This window comes from Protobothrops mucrosquamatus, unplaced genomic scaffold (genome assembly GCF_001527695.2).
Source record: "Protobothrops mucrosquamatus isolate PMUCROS unplaced genomic scaffold, P.Mucros_1.0 scaffold461, whole genome shotgun sequence".
In the NCBI taxonomy this organism is placed as follows: domain Eukaryota; kingdom Metazoa; phylum Chordata; class Lepidosauria; order Squamata; family Viperidae; genus Protobothrops; species Protobothrops mucrosquamatus.
This window is the reverse complement of record NW_015386782.1, coordinates 1,026,881-1,046,328: the sequence shown is the minus strand read 5'-3', so window position 1 is coordinate 1,046,328 and position 19,448 is coordinate 1,026,881. Positions and strand designations below refer to the sequence as shown.

At 32.8% G+C, this 19,448-nt stretch overlaps 1 protein-coding gene across 1 annotated transcript in view; it reads left to right on the top strand.

The window, feature by feature from the left end:
• The window catches only part of SPAST (spastin), a 35,707-nt gene extending 16,494 nt beyond the window's left edge, over window positions 1-19,213 (top strand). The window contains exons 4-16 of the mRNA XM_015816505.1: window positions 1,094-1,189; window positions 3,824-4,002; window positions 5,643-5,776; window positions 6,088-6,181; window positions 8,307-8,381; window positions 8,822-8,893; window positions 9,446-9,521; window positions 10,370-10,490; window positions 13,621-13,663; window positions 14,647-14,726; window positions 15,118-15,188; window positions 16,647-16,687; window positions 17,535-19,213. Of these exons, the coding sequence (XP_015671991.1) occupies window positions 1,094-1,189; window positions 3,824-4,002; window positions 5,643-5,776; window positions 6,088-6,181; window positions 8,307-8,381; window positions 8,822-8,893; window positions 9,446-9,521; window positions 10,370-10,490; window positions 13,621-13,663; window positions 14,647-14,726; window positions 15,118-15,188; window positions 16,647-16,687; window positions 17,535-17,657 (1,205 nt within the window). The 3' untranslated portion in view covers window positions 17,658-19,213. The remainder of the gene's footprint in view (window positions 1-1,093; window positions 1,190-3,823; window positions 4,003-5,642; window positions 5,777-6,087; window positions 6,182-8,306; window positions 8,382-8,821; window positions 8,894-9,445; window positions 9,522-10,369; window positions 10,491-13,620; window positions 13,664-14,646; window positions 14,727-15,117; window positions 15,189-16,646; window positions 16,688-17,534) is intronic.
• Window positions 19,214-19,448: the final 235 nt, after the last annotated feature.

Here is a 19,448-nt window from a genome sequence, read left to right as displayed (position 1 = left end):
CACAGTCTTCAGTTTCTTTAAACTTTGGCCATCTTATTTAATATTTTAGGAAGGGCTGAGTAAGAATCTTTTTTCAAAAAAATGCATATATTAAAAATTGAATTTGTATTTTGTGTGATGCCTATTTTAGTTAAAGGTATATTGCAGTACCCTTTTACGTGAAAATATATGATAGTATCAAAAAGGAATCTAGGTTGTTCTGAGATAGTGACAAAGTTGTAATTACGGAATACCATTTTTTAGCTAAATGTGTATTGAAGAGCTATTGTTTTTTTTAAATGGTTTTATTTTTGAAGTACAAAAAAGATGGGTATTGATCTGTTTTCTAAAAAAAGAAAAGGAGCATGACTTTACAAAGGGGTTATTTGTGAATCTAAATATTGCTGACAGTCACATTCAGGATGATATCTAATAAGTTGTTCATTTCAAAAGGTGATAACTGATAACTAAAAGTAGTATAAGGAATAGTGGAAGTTTTATAATTTTTTAATGATCACTTGTGAGCTTCATCTGTCTAATTCTGTTATAATGCAGTGCTAAATCTTATTGATAGAAAAGTAGTAATTTTATTTCAATTATGTAACAATTACTTAATAATTAGGGAATGTTCACTTGATCAAAAAGGAGGGCTCTTGTGCTCTTATTTATAGAATTGTGTAGCAACTTGAAATAACCTGTAGATTACAAATATACATTAGCTGCTTAAAATGAAATACTTATCATAAACAAATATTTGTTAACAAAATTTAGTATAAATATAGCTGCAGATTGAACCAACAAGTTGTAGATTGTCTTAGATGATATGTAGAACTCATCATAATTCTTTGCACATTAATTTTAAAGTACCCCACTAGTTCTTTTCTTTGCTATTTTTAAATACGCAGTTATTGACTGCAGTTCACAGTTTTACATACATTGTATTTTATTAATCAGATTTGACTTCATAACATTGTAAACATTAGCTTTGTAACTTTAATCCTAATCAAGCCAACTAAAAGCAAAATCATTTTGGTATTACCAGTATACGTAACTTTCATTGGTTCATTTTTTGTCTTTTATTTGTCCTTTTTCCTCCCTCTGTTCTGTTGCATAGAGAAGATGCAGGCAGTTAAGCCAATTCCCAAGCTGCAAATGGAAGTCCGTAGTGACAATACTAACCTGGTATGCCGCAATGGACATCTCCAGTCAGGTGGGTTTGGTTTTCCCAGCACCTAATTAATTAGGGGGATGTCTCTCATATCTACCGTATCAAAACAAAATATGCAGCAATAAAACAAGAAAATCCTACTGATTATGTTACCTAATCTGGTAACGAAACATTCAGAAACTAAATTGAAACAAGCTTGGAGAGCAAACCATTGCCAAAAACTAAAACTCGAGCTATGGGTATTTTCTATTATTACATAGTACCTTTATCACATCTCAAATTCCGAATTTATTTGAAATCCACATTGGCTGTGCTTTTAACATATAAGGAATCATTGTATAAAATCATTAACCAATTGGGTGTTGGATATTATGATAATATACATAGTATTGAAGAGATATGTACTAAACAGGCAAATATTCTATCTCATTTTTATACTTGGGTCAGGTGAGGCACTGTAAATACTAAAATGTTATTTAGAATCAACAGTGGGCTTGTACAAAGACCAGGAGACTGAAGATCTTGTCAGGAGCACAAATAGAAAATGGTTGCCTAGCGAAGCAGACATCAACCCATTTTGGCTAGAATGCCGGTTGATGATACATTGGTCCAGTTGATATTACTGTAATATTTTTATTTAACATACACTTGTATCTAAGTTCAATGCATGGTCATCCCCCTCCCGCCAAAACCCAAATTCTGTTGTTCAATGGTGTGAAATATTTTCACTGTTTGAGCCAGATGGGCCAGTTTCTGTGTAATCTTAAAAATAATTATTGCATGGTTTTATTTATTTATTAAATTTATTTGTTGCACATCTCACGGTTCAAGGCAACTAAGTGGCTTACAACAAGTGAGCATCTTTTAAGTTTTAGTTATCCACTCCACTGTCTGGTGAAGCTTGTCTGGAAATCTAGTTAGTACTTCATCTTTTCACTATTTTTAAACAGAATTTAAACTCTTATTTGGAGCCGGGTGTCCTGAGCCCTAGTTTTTCTATAACTTTCACAGACATTAATATAAACTTCTTTGTTACTCTTGTGTCTCTAGTATCCATCTGATAGAGTCTTATTCCTAGGCATCTTACATGGTGTCTTTGCTGCCATCTTTTAGATATCAAAGCAAATAATGTTGACAACTTTATTGTTGCTTGATTTGTCTGATACTTTTTAATCCTTTATGATTCATTCTGAAAATATTTGAGAGGTGCTACATATTTTGCATGTATTTTTAGTTTTAATTATCTCCATTTTAAAGCTGATTTTTTTATTTTTAAATATTTATTTATAAATATATATTTTATTGACTGTTGTATACTAGCCAGAGTCACTTCTCATGAGTTGGGTGACCATATAAATTTGATAAATAAGTGCATAATGTTAAGTGAAGAGTGAATCTAACTTTCTAAGATGCATTCAGAAATATTTTAACTGCTTGCTTTCTTGTTGATAACCTTTATCAAATAATCTAGAATAGTGAAAATATAATTAGGTAAAAAAAGTCCATATATGTTAATTTAATTCCACTTAGATACAAAATTTCACTGCATTGGTCAGGGGTGGGTAATCTTTTGCCATCAAAGGAGGCATTCTCAAGACAGTAATCTGTCAGGAGCCATGTGTCACTGGTAAATGGGACGTATGTAAGTAGTGGGACAATATATTCCTTTAGAGTTTTTATATTGGTCTTCATAGTTACATTATACCTTTCTTTTTATGCTTCTGTAGATGTACCTTTTTTGCTGAATTTTTGATTATAGGTAGTCCTCATTTAATGACTGCTCTGTTTAGCGACCATTCCAAGCTATGGTATTGTATAAAATAACTTTCTGACTGGTCCTTGTACTTATGATTCTTGCAATATCCCTGTAATCACGTGATTGAGATTTGGTGCTTGACAGCCTGTGGCTCTTTATGACTGTTGCAGCATAGCACAGTCACATGATCACCATTTGATTGCTCTACAGCTAACTTATGACAAGCAGAGTCAACGGAGAAGCCAGCGGTAAAATTGCAAGTCACAGCCATGTGATGTCTCTCTCAGTAATGGAGTTGGTGATCCCAATTGTTGTTGTTAAGCAAAGACAACCTGTACTATCTTTCATTCTAAATTCATGTTGCTTGAATACTAAATTCATGTTGCTTGAATACTGCAATATTTGTACACTACCTGGTCAAAGTTCTAAGAGTTTTTTTTAAAAAGAAACTATAAGAATTCTTAAGCTTTGGACATTTTTAGTATACATAGTGTAGCCCAGTGTTTAGATATGTTGGCTATGCCTGCAGGAAATGATAATAGCTTTAGTTCTAAAATTTTCTAACAAAACTTAGAAAGCTTAGCTTACTCAATAAAATTTACAAAATACCAGTGCAAACAGAAAGCAACATTATTAAAATAAATCATGTTATGTTTCAGAGGTGGTCTGTTCACACTGATAATGAGTTTATCCACTTTTCTATAATGGCTAAGATAAGTACATTAAATTGTGTGTTTTTATATTATTGTTTATTTTGTATTATGAAATTTAACCCTATGTTATTACCTAGAGTTGTTTTGTGAAATCAGTCTTATAAATCAATTAAATTAATAGATGGTAACAATTTAAAAATAAGTAAATGTGCAACTAGTTGACTTGAATGTTTTGCGTAGTAACAAATTTGTTCTTTTTCTTTGTAGAAAATGGAACTGTTCCGAAAAAGAAGGATCCATTGTCTCACAGTAGTAATTCACTTCCTCGTTCAAAATCTGTGGCAAAGGCTGGATCCGGAGGATTTTCTGGGCACCAAAGAACACCTAGTTATACCGGAGTTTCTAATTTTTCTGCACCTAGAGTTCCTTCAGCTGCAACTCAGAAGGTAGGACATTAGCTTCTATGTATAGTATATTGCATTTGTCAGTTTAGGAAATAGAAAAATTGCAATTCAAAATTAAGGAATTGCATTTTATAAATGGCATGTTTTGCATGCAACAAAATCTAAGTTCAGTTATTGATATTATTAGGAAAGGCTGGTAGAGACTGTTATCTAGAATATACCATACAAGCTAATGGAGCAAAGATGTGATTTACTATAAGAGAATTGTATAAGTTTGTAATCCCTAACTCATTTTAGGAAGAAAGACTACTTCATGTTATTTTGCTCTTAATTTTGATTAAGGTTGTGGATGTATCAGTAGAAGATATCTGCTATAAGAGTAGAAAAATACTTTTCAGTGATTTGACAGAAAATAACAAGGGGAAGAATGAATTCAGTATATAGCAGAGGTCTCCAAACTTTTGGGCACCAGGGACCGGTTCTGTGGAGAGAGGTTTTTCCATGGACTGGAGGGTGCATGGTTTAGTGTGCTGCCTGCATTCCACAGATGGGGCTTTCCTTGTTTGTGCGGACGGGGTGCTGGCATGCTACGGCCCAGTACCGGTCCACAGACCGGTGGTTGCGGACCCCTGGTATATATTCCCCATTTTGCCGATGGGAGGCTTCTACCATTGGAAATAGCTGGATTCTGCCCATATTTTACAAGCTGGCAACTGGGTTGCAAAACTGCTCCAAGGAGAAGGGGTGAGAAATGATTTCTGGGTTATGGGTATTTGCAAGAAGATGCCTGGAAAATATTGGCATGAAAAAATATATGGAGAAGAGGAAGCAAAATGATCAAAAATGTAGAACACTTTTTTCTGTTGGAAAAGCTAAAATTTGTCATTTTTAAAATTAATATAAAGTCAATGTTGTATGATGCACACAGATATTTTTATTCTCAGTATAGTAGAACTATTAAGGATAGTTAAGAATTCAACTATTCCAATTTATTTTGCTGACAGTTTTAAAACCATAGATTTAGAAAGTGCATATGGTGATACTGAGTTCATTTTCTTCTGGGTTTATTATTTTCAGAGTAGAAAAAAATAGTTTAGAATATCACTGCCATAAACTTAAAGTGGTAATACAGAGTTCTTATACAGATTTTACCTTTGCTTTTAATCAGCATGCTATGTGAGACATTGGAAGGAAGGATTATTACATTTTGTCTCTTATTTATTCAAACAATTAGTTTTTTAAAAGCAATTAAATCTTTGATAAATAATATGGGATATAAGTTTTTTTGTTTAGAGATATAGAACTCTACTTATCTACAGAATAATTATGCATTTTACTATAACAGTTCCTTTCCACATTCTATTATATATTTATGCTCTCTTTTTTCTTTCCTTTCCTGAATTTATAACAATATGTTATATTACCACGGAGAAAATATATATGGTTGCTAAGAATTGACATTACCTTTATGCCACATAATCAATCTTTCATTTCTTTTGCAACATTTAATTGTTTTTTCTGTATTTTTTTAAGTAAAGTTAACTTGTATCATATCAAAGGTTTGTTTAAATGATTAGCCAGATGCTGAATGGAAATTTGCTTCCTTTAGATTACTGAAACTGGTATCTGATTCTTTTTTTAAAAATAATTTTGAAATACATTTGAAATAATCATTTTCTTAGGCTACTCCCAAAAATAATAGAACCACCAAGCCTTCTACTCCTTCATCTGCTGTACGAAAAAAGAAAGACACGAAGATTTTCAGAAATGTGGATAGTAACCTTGCTAATCTTATTCTCAATGAAATTGTAGACAGGTAAATGCCAGCAGTATTTTATGGGTGGATGGTGGGATGGGAATGCTTTTTAGTAAATATCCAGTGTAATTATTTTCAAGGCAAGTAATGTTCATATTTTTTTCTGCATCTGTTTAAGATTTGGATCGGAAGAAATGAAAATAGTCTTAAAAATAATAATATTTAACATACAGTACATGAGAATAATTTCTTAACTGTAAGGGTTTTTCTTTAAAATAAATCAGTTGAGACAAAGAGTGTGAAATACTCAGCTGCACTCTGGAAGAATGAGATGCCTATTGTTGCACTAATTACTATTCTGTATTTGTTAGTGGGCCATCTGTCAATTTTGATGATATTGCTGGGCAGGAGTTGGCTAAACAGGCACTGCAAGAAATTGTTATCCTTCCATCACTTAGACCTGAAGTAAGCAATCTGTTTCCTGGCTTGTTTTATTGCATCTTCTATGTTTTCATTATCTGGTAGATTTTACTTGGATTTTTTTAAAAAATTTAACATTTTGGATGTATTCAAGTAACATGTATACTTATTATATTTGCATCTATTATAATGTGTAATTATTACTCACAGTTTTGTGAGTATCAAAGTCCAATTGGAGTATATGATTAAATGCTGGAGTAAAAGCTTTTATTGGTCCAATACTTTGATTGTATTCCATAGATTAATAAGTAGGAATTAATCACATGCTCAATAATGAGCTAAAATCAATGTTATCTACTCCCCCACTATACATTCAGGCTGCTAGGACTTCAGTAGTAAAGTTTAAACAAAGCATAATTATATTTTCAGTTAAAACAGTTCTAGGTCCTTCCAATTGGCATCATCAATTTCTAAATGAAATTCTGCTGAAAATCCTCCCTTCCTAGGAAGAGAGGGAGAAACAATTTTAATAATCATCTCTTCATATGCACCACCTACCACTGACTCTTCCATATTCTCCAGATGGTCAATTTTTAGAACCAGATTTTTTTGTTCTAGGAATCTACAGTAGAATGGAAGAACTGACAAAATTGCTCTTCTATTCTGCCAGTGAACTTGCTGAGCTGGATCAGAAACCTAATGAAAGTGAAAGTTGCCCTTCTGTTTAGTTTGTTGGCAGGCAAAGTGTATCTCCAAACCAGTATGAAAGATACAATCAGTCTACAGATAATCTTTGACTTATGACTGTAATGGAGCCTGCCCATTAACAGCTGCAAGCAGTGATGACCATTAAATAAGATGGCCATTCTTAATAACCCCCAGCCTTCCTATCTCTGCTGCAGTTTGAACATTTTTGAACACAACTTTCAGAAAATAGTTTTGATTTGACTCTTAAAAATTTGCAGGTGAATATTTGATTTAGAGTTCATACATATAAATATTTGACCAAGTCATCTTGGTTTCTAAATCTTTCAGTAGACTTTGGCACCAGAGTTCAGATTTTGCATTTTCGCATCAATTGACAATTGAAATAACATCACCATTAATAAGTAGTTAAGTGCAATTAGTCCAGGTTCAGTTCTCTGGCAATTGAATGAACAAATGCTTGCCATTGCAATCCATCTCTAATAATAGAAGGTGGGAAAATGTAATCTAAATTACCAGAAACCATATTCTTGAATATTTAAAAATCAAATGGTAATTAAATGTTGATTTTGTTCTGTAATTTATATGTTTTATATTTGCCTATGAGGCATAATTCTTGTGTTTCATTGTTTGTTAAAAAACCCTGCTTGTATCCATTTGGTGTGAATTTTTGAGATGTGAATTTTGATGATGCGTGGCTATTGTAGTCTTTTCTTATTAATGTTTGGTCTCTTGTGAAAAGTATCACAATGAAAGTCTAAAGACCTCCATTGTGTTTCATTTATATACTATTGTACATCAAATTTTTCACATCTTAGTTACATTCTCTTCAAGCTATATTTAAAGATACTGCAAGAAAGAAAAATTGACAAGTTTGTTGTTGATGCTATAATACAATCATTCCAACTAATATATGCTGTATGTTATATGTTCATTCTCTTAAGATAAAGACTAAAGGCAATTAACAAAACAAATCCACAGTATATATTGCTGGAACAGCCAATTTGAGGCAGTTTTGCTGTCTCTTTTTTCTTCTATCAGATGTCTTACACCTAGATATTGTGAAGAAAACGTTGAAAATAGGCTATAATAGCATTAGTTGCTTGAAAAATGATTTAACAAGTTATAATAGTAAAAAATTAAATTAATTCTATTCTAGAAAGTGTATTGTTTGTATAGCACTTATAGCTTGTTGAGTTCCAAATAATATCTCTTAAATTTAGTAATTTAAGGATTCATTTTATAATTTTCTTTTGTATTATTTGATTCTTTTTGTCTGTGGTCTGTTTTGGCCTATTTTTCCTTGACTCTTATCAAGCAGAAAAAAAGAGAGCTCAGGGGCAAAGTATCCAGTGATCTGGATGGCCAGTGTTTTTAATATCTTCTGCAAAACACATTACTAATAACTTCTCTCAGCAGTAAAATTACTAAAATGGAACAAAATGTAACTCAGTCGATCTTCTAGTTATTTACAGGACTTAGGGCTCCTGCACGTGGATTGTTGTTGTTTGGCCCACCAGGAAACGGGAAGACGATGCTGGTAAGAGAGCTGCTTTCCTCTATCACGTGGGCAGGCAATGTCCTCTTTTGTTCCCCCAGAACGCCTTCTAAATCTGTTTATATTTGCTGAAAATTGGTAGTGTGTTTTTCTGTCATTTTAAGACAGGAAACAAACATGTGTACACAAGGAATATTCTGTCCTATCATTTTGAAATAAGAGAGTAGTTCCATGTTGGGTCATGGGTACTCCAGTTGGAAGACTGCTCAGAATTTCACAGTATCTTACAAGAAAATGTAAATTCTGAACTATATCAGCAGACATTTAAAAGTGTAACATATGTTGCTAAAGATAGATTGAAATTTACAGTTCAGCAGAACTCTGGCTAATAAGGATAATTATATTACGCTTACACATAGCTGAAAGATGCTATATGTTTTGTATTATGTTGCAGTCTTAAACCAGTATTTTTTTTAATATAGGCCAAAGCAGTGGCTGCAGAATCAAATTCAACCTTCTTTAACATAAGTGCTGCAAGTCTGACATCAAAATATGTGAGTAGCAATATTATATTATGGTTGTGGTTAAAGAGATATCTTAGGAAGTTTTGAAAAAAAAATAAATGGAGCTGCATTTGTACCAGATTCCAGTACATTGGAAATAACTATCTGTTTCTAAACTATTTCTAATTTTACATCTACATCTGTGTCAAATTTTATTCCACTGGAATATGTAAAGTCAGTTTCGACATAATATTTTCTAGAATCTTCTTTTAAAAAGTCACAGAAGGGAAGGGGGAGAATTCAGTAAATACAGGGAGACTTTTTACGGACACACCTACTTCAGGAGAACCTGTACCACGATGTCTTTATTCATACGACTTTTTTCCGAAATAAACACACGGACCGACATCTCTCTCCATCTTTACCTTTAAAATTTGAATGTTTTAAAAATAATTTAATTATATTAAATATAGTAATTTAATGTCAGAGTCATAGAATAGATCAAGCTAGTTGTGTTTTAGTATCCACTGATAATATGCCTGTTGTTAAGCATGTTATTCAATCAATTTGAGGTAGATATCTTCTTTGTTTTTTTTCCCTTAGGTTGGTGAAGGAGAGAAACTAGTCCGTGCACTTTTTGCAGTAGCTAGAGAACTTCAGCCTTCTATCATTTTTATTGGTAAAATTTCATGTATCTGACTAGTCAAAATTTTGACTTAAATTTAAAGCATAAACCTTTTAAAAATAGCATTTCATTGAGAATAACTATTTACTATCCATTTTATTAGATTGAGTTGAATTGCAAAAATATGTTCTTAATCCACAGTTTTAAATTTATTTCATTCCATTTATGATAATTCATACTGGAGAACAGGATTTTTTTTTAAAAAACAAAATTTTCCCCAATTAATGACCTTGACAGGTACATGTTAATTTTCTTAACCAATGAATCAAAATGGATTCCCATTACCTTCTCTTTTTTCTAAACTTCTTGGTCTAGCCTCCTATCATAAGATTTCCTGATGGGTCTCCTAGTCAGGTACTAACCAGATCTGCTTTGTTTAGATTTTTAAGATAAGCCATGTTTGGCTAAGTGCTGCGCAGATAATATATTAATAACCTGGACCATACATTTTAATTCTTGTCGTTCCTAAAAATGTTGGTAACTTACTTAAGAGCTCTTGAACAATATATGCTGTTTAGAATATAGAGTATTGCATTATATAAACAATTGTAAACTGTTTTAAAGTATACATTTACTATTGATTGCATATTTTCAGCCATGTATTCAAAATGGACAGTGATATATACATATATGTATGTGTGTGTGAATATATATATATATGTGTGTGTGTGTGTGTGTGTATACATATACATACAAACGTATATGTGTGTGTGTGTGTATGTATGGGTAGATATACAGTATACTTTCTTTTGGGAGCAGGCAACAGAATTTCATTTTTAATGTGTGTCACTGTGCTCACAGTATAAAATGACAAGCTATCTTATTTTATATTTATATTTTAGATGAAGTGGATAGTTTATTATGTGAAAGAAGAGAAGGTGAACATGATGCTAGCCGACGTTTAAAAACAGAATTCTTAATAGAGTTTGATGGTGTAAGTATTAATTGTGGAACAGTATTACGGTGCTGAGTGTTAAAGGCAGTTATATAGTATTTTTAACTCTAAAGATTAAACTTTTTATTATTATTTTTTAAAGAAAACAGTCAAGCTAAAAGATGAACTGTTGCTGTTCTTTGCCCCCCCTTTTTTGCTAAGCTTTAAGTATTTTTCAATGTGCTTGCTGTTAAAATTCAAGACCACCAAACGCAATGAAATTATTTACATGTTTACAATGTAGTCTACAGTGAAATACAGTTTTCATACATAAGAGCAAAGTGGTATGTTTTGCCAAGTTTCAGGGCAGCTATCAGGTTCTTTTGGATCTAGAGACAGTAAACACACTAGTGAATAAAATGACTTTAAGCTTTATTATTACCTCAGGCAGAGTTAAAAGCATACATAACAAGCAAGATAATACCCAAATCTTTTACAAACTGCCAGGAGCATCTTAATAACAACAGCAGAAATACCACAAGGGCGACCAGTTTCCACAGTACCCATTGCTAGGTCCAGTGCAGAAGCTCACAACAAACAACATCCCTGTCAACTGTCCTATACATTAAACAGCAAAAGAAACTCCTGGGACATTTTTTCTCCCAATAATGTAACTTTACTGAAAAGCCATATAGGTACAGAAGTAGAAAAGTCAGTTCTGATGTTTTCGTGCACAAACCTCCCATTGTCCATCTATCAGTTGCACTTGCTTTATTTTGGAAACAGCCTGTCTGCCTCGGACATGCCCAGTTAATGACCTTGGGGTTTGGGTCTGTCTCACACTTCCCGGTGGTACACTTGCATTCCAGAGTTCCCTCACAAACTTTCCTTACATGCCAATGCCTCCCCTCTCCCCTCCCGTTACTATTATCTGGTTGTGAGCAGGGTTGCGTAGTGAATCAACCATGACAAACCCCACGTTTTTTATCAAAACCTGGTATCATGACTGTTATTGACTGTTATTGTCAGGAGACGGCAAGACCTCCCCTTGACTTGGTGGTGTATGACTCTCACAGTGAGAAAAGTTTTGAAACTACCTGAAGATTCCCCTCCCCTTTTCTCCTTTATTCAGTAAACAAGAAAAAAACCTTCTGGACTTTTCCTAATAAGGAGAAAATCATAATATGTCATTAAACTCCTCAAAATAATAATGGTTTCTGCATTGCCACTACATGGTGATGTGCAAATGGCTTGTTCCCAATTACAACAATATATATTTTATTATAGTGTGATGTTTCCTTTTCTGATTCTATCTGAATTTTGCTTTCTGGGGGTTTTTTCCATGTCAGAAGTCCTCTTCTAGCGTAAAATCATTACCCTCGTTGGTTATCCGGTGTCCTCGAACTACTACGACATGAGTCCATAAAATTGAGTACGTATTAATTAATCCTTATATATTACATTTAAATGGAAACTACGATAAGAACTTGTGATTAAACTATGCGGTACATATTTCATATAAACAAAATCATTAAAATGAAAAAAATGCACAGTAAATATTTTCCTAGATGATATATTTACTGGAAATATTGTTGGAATGAATTGTTGGAAAAATTTTCTAACTATATTTTGATACAAATCAATGATTTATCTTCATTTTGCTACTGAAGACAGGTTAAATATACCAAAAATGGAATATAAACTTCTGTTCACTGAAAATGGAGAGATATTTCTGGCTAAATGCCGTTGTGTTTCAAAACATCTCTCAGTTCTCAGATGTCCCTTCTTACATGTATATCAGTTATTTCAAAATAACTGACCAAATTCTAGTCATCATAGAGGGAAGAATCCCAGCTGCCAGGAAAATTTAGTTTTCCTATGTATTTTGGAATATTTATTGCTTTTTCAAGGATACTGTAGAAACGTACACAATACAAAAGACACAAGAATGACTTGCAATACTGGAGTCTGAAAACAGTAGTTCTAAAAATGGGCAATTCAGTAGAAGTTAATACTATCTTTCTTGACATTTGAGTTTAAAAAACAAAAGGATATTTTTTGTAAATAATTTGTTTAATTGTTTATAATTTGGGTTATTTTATTTTAGACTTTGACTGGGTTCAGGTCGTCCTCGACTTACAGCCATAATGTAACCCAAAATTTCTGTTGTTATATCATGACAATCATAAGTTAAGGCAGGTACATGATTTTATTATGGTTTTTGCAGCGGTCATTAAGCAAATCCATTGTCTCGCAATGGGCGTAAATGCCAGTTTCCAGCAAAACACACATCAATCATGGTCATGTGAGCGTGGATGCTGCAAACAGCAGGCTGGTTTCCAAGTGCAGTCAAAATGCAGTCATGTGACTGTGGGGTGGTAGTGGTGGTGGTGGATGCCAGCTGTTGGAACTTCAAATCCAGGTCACAGGTAATTTTTTGCGGGGGTCTGTTGTAACTTTGGATGGTTGCTAAGCGACTGGTCATAAGTCAAGGACTACCTGTATATATTGAAAATTATTCTGGTATCAATTTTTGCATTGTTTCTGTTTTTATGGCACAATTGAAAAAGCAACACATTTTCTAAAATGTATTGGGCTTGGATTTAAAATTTATTAATGACACTTGTGATTCCTTCCTCCTCCTATTGTTCATGACAACACCCCTTTTTTCACTGTTACATTCTAATCAGTAAAGCCACCCTGAGCTATATATTTTATGAGTAAGATGTCATTTTTATACAATTACTAATTTATTTAAAAATAAATTATGTATTAATAACAATTATTAAGTTAGCCAATTAAATTGGCACATTCATACAGAATTGGAACTTAGACCTACAAAATAAATACCCACGAAGTAAATGCAATTAAGTGAAAAGTACAGCTGCTTTGATGTTGAATTGAGGCTTATTTATTTCTATTTGTTTCCCGTTTTCTCATTTTCCCGTTTTCTCTCTTTGTGTCTGTGTTCCACTTTCTCAAGCCCAGTGTATCTTTCTTCCTCATCATCTCATATACAATTCTCACTTCCCAGAGCCAGCTGGGCTGATAACAAAATGTGAACTTGAAATTCTAATGTTAATTGCTAGCAATACAAATAGTGCCAATTTTAAATTTTAAAGTTAAAAAATCAATTTTTGCTAACCACAATCCCGGTTTGAAACTTTTATCATCTCTGGAATCTTAAGTAGAACTTTTATATTAATATTTATTTTTCAGGCGATTCACCAAACGAGTATATGTATCATTACCCAATGAAGAGGTATGTGATATTTTTAAGTAAGAATGTCTCTTATTCAATTATTGAATGTAGACTAATAATACAAAAATTGGTTTGTTCATGTTTAATTATAGGATGAATGCTTCTATCACAAGGGCTACTAGAATCTCTATAATGATACTCTTTTCCTTTTGTTTTCCTTCTTTTTTATCCTTTGCCTTTGTCAATTGTCCCCTTTTGGCTCATTTCCCTGCCCTGTAAATTTTCTTTCTTAACTATCTGATTATTTTCCTATAAATAAGTTGCAATTTGAACCTAGATTGTAGCTGAAAGACAAATTACCATTACATCAGAATTAATCAAAATGTGGATGGAAGTTTAACTGTCACTATATCAATTTTGAGAATGCCTTATTTGTAAAAGGACTGCATAAGTAGAATTCATCTTTCTGCTTTGCAGTTTGCTTATTTTTCATATATCTGGAAATCTAAGCTTAGACTTTTATGCGAAAGAAAACTTTCAAGCAACAGGCAATTAAGTTTAAATGGTATATTTGCATGTGGGCCAAGCCAAATCTAGTGCTTGCCATGGGATATCTATTTAAACCCACAGTGTACTAGATATTACAGCAAATTATAGCCAACTGTGAATTGTTCATTGCCTTCAGTATCAGTCCCAATCAGATTTTCATAGCTTTTCACATATTTAACGAATATGTTAAAATATGTGAGAAGCCAGGATAGTCTGATTGGAACTGGTATTATAGATTGAATAGAAGAATGCTGAACTCTTGCAATTTGCTGTGTTTCTATTGAGCTATTAGTATTTTCCTAATATTTGTATAATAGCAAGACATAGAAGCATAAGAATACTTTTAAAATGTAGCTTCACTTCTACCCCATATGATTTCAGATCTAATCTTCTTTGCAAAGTGAAAATCATTCTGCACAATTTTCAAATGTATAGTGTCTTTGCTTGCTTTAACCAAAGGTGAGATTGCAAATAGAGAATGTTATATTTTGCAGACTCGACTGCTTCTACTAAAAAATCTCTTGAGCAAACAAGGAAGTCCATTAACCCAAAAGGAATTGGCACAATTAGCTAGGTGAGTAAATTCTAACTTACTGCTAAATCTAGGTAGACTATGCATAGTAATATTTGCAGCTGTTGTTCACAAAAAGAAATGCTAAATATAACCGGCTCTGAGTAATGGCATAGACATGTTTCTCTTCCTCACTGTTTACAAAGAAACATCTCTCATCGCGTACAGTACGCTGACATCTTAAATGATAAGACTACAATTTAATATCATTAATATTAGACATTAAATATTGAAATGTCTTTCTGAACTATGGACCTAATTATTTTATCCAAAATTTTCAAACTGTTTAATTAATTTTTATTGTACTGCTTTATAAGAAAGAATGTAACACTGTAAACTTTTATTAGCTTTCTATAGAGGATATAAATTTTTGAAATTGTGTTCTCTTCTAAAGAATGACAGATGGATATTCAGGTAGTGACTTAACAGCATTGGCAAAAGATGCAGCGTTGGGCCCTATACGAGGTAAGCATGATTAGCTTTGAATAAAATGCATCTGTAAGGTGACTCGGTTAAGCTAAGATCTAAAGAAATAGTTTAGTTGGCTCAACTCTTTGCTATAGCTAGTAGCATTTTAAAAAGAATTTAAACAATCAAATTTAACTAGCTAACATTGGTTGTACTTTGTAAATTAGATGCATGCATGTATCTACATACATAGGTACACACACACAAACACACACACCCATCAAACTTTCAGTAGGATTGTAGTCTAGCACTGAGACAGTATATAACAGAATATAACAGAATTTGCAACCAATCCAATAAGGACAGGCTAGCAGTACAACATAATCAAACTAAACATTGAAACCTAGTAAAAAAATATAAAGGTTTCCTCTTTCCAGTCATGTGTCAAGCAAGAACATCTGATGTTAGCTTCTACTTTCGGAACCATGACATCATGTCTGACTCTATGGGTGATGCTCATTTCTGTTTCTTAGCCAAGAGAGCCAGTGTTGTCCAAAGACATTTTCTGTGGTCATGTCGCAAGCATGACTATACACACCGAGGCACACGGAAGACTGTTGACTGTTACTTTCCCACCAAAGTGTTGGGAAGTGGTACCTATTTATCTACTCACATTTGCATCTTTTCAAAATAGGAGCTGGGGCAAGAACGGGAACCCACCCCATCCTGCAGCGCTCGGGTCTGGAACCTGTGCTGTCCGCTTTCCAGCGGACAAGTTCAGCGTATTTTAACTGCTGAGCCCTCATGTCCCTGATAACACTAGAATAAAATATAATTATTGTGACAATAAAAAGAATAACATTAAAGTGAAGTCTAAAAAGCTGCAATAACTAGAGTGATAAAAAGACAAGATGCAAACTTATACAAATTTAGTGGATCAGATTGTTAAATCTAAAATAGTTGTAATATTTTCTTTTTGTTTTATCATAGATAACATTAGCAAATATCTATTAATTAGATGATTATATATTCATTATCTTTTAACAACAGTCTTCTTTGCATTCTATAGCAATGTATCAGAATTTGAAAATATTTAAAGAAATATTTAACTTTTTTTCTTGTTTGGGGATCTTTTAAGAATGGAAGTGAGAGTGGAAAGCCTTTTGGGAAGCAAATTTCTTCAACTTGTAAAAACTCCCCAAATCTTTGAAAGCCTAATACAGGAAGTCCTCAACTTACAACCATTTGTTTAGTGATTGTTTGAAGTTACAATGACACTGAAAAAAATGACTCGTGATTAGTTTTCACTTAATGACTGTTGCAGCATTCCCATGGTCATGTGTTCATGACCTGCCTAGAGCCTTATGATCTTCAAGATGAAGAAACATGAATTTAAAACATTTGGTTTAAACCAGCTTTATTGCCAGAATTCAGAGTTGTCTTACTTAGATATTAAGCCTTCTGACAGGATATATTGATTTGAAACTCATTAATTATGTTTCTTTTAATTTACAGAATTAAAACCAGAACAGGTGAAGAACATGTCTGCTAGTGAGGTATGTGCTTTGCTAACTTAAATAATTCAGTCATTTTGTAATCTTTTGTATTTTTATTGTTTTCAGAGCACAACTGAAAGTTCAAAATCTTTTAAGTATTTGGATACCCTTTTTTGAGAGTAGATCACATGTATTCAATTTATAATGTACTAAGTTGTCAAGCTGTTCTATGTAATATCAAAAAAAACCCAATACTACTAAAAAGCAACCAAATACCTCAAAACTATGTCACAGAAAAAAATCCTCTAAGTAGATAATTACTAACCATAATTTTATATTTGAGAACACAAATGCAACTAAAAATATGCAACACTTCATAAAGAAGACTAGACACATAGCCACTTATACAGCACTGTAGTGTAAAAATTACCGTTCCATCAGTACAGAATAGATTATTCTATTCCATCCTTCAACTTTTAGTATGCTCTGGAAAGTTCTTAAGTTTTCCCAGCTTAATGTTGAACTTCTCCCTTTCCTATTATGGCACTGTGTTAGTAGATTCTCTGTCCTCTAAATTTTCAGAGATGTGAAGAATGTAAAGACTGAAATAGGGAGCAGAGAGATCAGAATATGTTGTTGGCTTAAGCACTTTGTATTTTAAATCGTGTTAGTAAATTAGAAATGGGGGGGGGGGAATGGCCTGAAATGATTTGCTGAATTTGATTCACATACTTTAGCGCCATCTAGTGGAATCAACATAGTATTATTTATCCAAGTTGAATTATTTTTGCTCTCAATGCTGGTAGTCCCATGCTAATAATTTTTTGAAAAAATAAGTTTAATAAACAAACTTTAAATCCAATAATACGTGAGACCCAAGGCAGCTTGTTTTTTTCTTTCCTTTTAGATGAGAAACATTCGGCTGTCAGATTTCAACGAGTCTTTGAAGAAAATAAAATGCAGCCTTAGCCCTCAAACCCTAGAAGCTTACATTCGCTGGAACAAAGCCTTTGGAGACACTACAGTTTGATCAACAACTTTATCAAAGGAGGGGAGAATGTTGTCAGCAAGGGACAGCTGATTCAAACTAATGCTGAATGTTTACAAGATATCAGCAGTATCTGCACTAAAAGGCAAGACTGATTTTTAATAGTTGATGATGCGTTCCCTTAACTTTAATGCCCAACAAATTTTGAGAGCACAGTAAAATGGGGAAGAGAATTCTACCAAATGAATGATAGGAAAAATGTACGTTGTGTCCTTTTTTTGTATTTTCTAAAGGGTTGTTCATGATATTTGCTTTGGTTGTGTTTTTCTTAATCACTAAGCCTTGTTTTCAGTTTCTTTGTGTATTGATAATGTGCCAAATTAAACATAAATCCATATGCATAAGAATATTATTTTGAAAGGTCCACAATATAAAGCATCTATGTAATCTGTTCTATTTGTGAAGTTCCACAGTCAATATAGTAATACAACAAATTGGTATACCAAATGGCTTAAAGCTGTCCATTTCTTTCTGCAGGATTTTTTCAGAGCATTTATAAATATCCATAGTAAGATCTTGTTTTGGTATCATAGCCAAAATGTGAAATAGTATTAATTTAAATCAACGACAGTTTCTCTTCAGTGCTAGTTTTTGTGTCCACAATGACCAAAAGCCAGGGAATTTTCCATTCTGGTGGTTTTCTAAGATATGCAAGTGATCATAGCTGTAATTACTTGTATAATTGGTCTTTTATATCTACCATGTGCTTCAGTTTATAGTTATACAACCATTTTTAAAAAACTTTATTAAATGACTTGTAATATAATGAGCATTTAATATTAAAGGAACAGATGGATTTACTTCTCTGTCTAATAAGATTGGTGTTTACAAAATGAATAATTTATTCAATTATATGTTTGTTATAATAGAAAGGGTATGAAGTAGATATGTGAATAAAGACTTAATTCATTTTTTTAAATTTAGTAATTGTGCAAAAGGATAGAGAAACAGGGATAGAAGAGTAAGAGTAACATTTCTGTTAAAATGTTATCATTGGTTTTTGAAAAGTACTTTTAAACTTGAAGCAGGATTTTATGAACTTTATTTAAATTTTATTTGACAATACATATTATTGGCAAATCAACAATACTCTTAATCTTAAACTAAGATTTTCACATTTTTATAGAGATCTCTTCAGTTGCTTATTGAAGAAATTATGCCTTATGTGCAAAAGCAAATCTAAAAAATAAGATATTATTCTGTTTAGTTGTTACTAAATTTTGTATAAGTTATATTAAACCATCACAGCTTTATTTAAATATAATAAAAGTATATTACTTGGTTCTTACAGCTTGATTGAATAGGGCAAGTATTTTAATATCTGAAACTAATAGTAAATTAATTGTGATTTATCTTTGAGAATTTGGAAATCTAGGTTTCATAGTATTGTGGATACCCTTTAATATACTTCTCTCTTTCCCTCCAATTTTCTTTGCTTACACGTAAAGTATGTGTGTGTGGGATATGTACACATGCATGTCTCCAACTTCAGCAAATATTTGTAAGATGTACCTACTATGGAATAAATTTAAAGCCTCCTTTCCTGTTTTATCTTTGAAATAATTTCAAGGCCATCTTGATGCAGCTGAATACAGAAATAATGCATAGCATAAACATTCTTGCTAAAGCCGTTTGTTATACAATGGAGTTTCCCAACATTTCCAGCTTTGCAGACCGGCAGGGTCGGAGAGGGGATGGTTCCACACGAGTGCCTGGCAAGCATGCATGTGCAGCTCCATTTGAGCAAGCGGCGGGCATGTGTGCCTGCTGCTC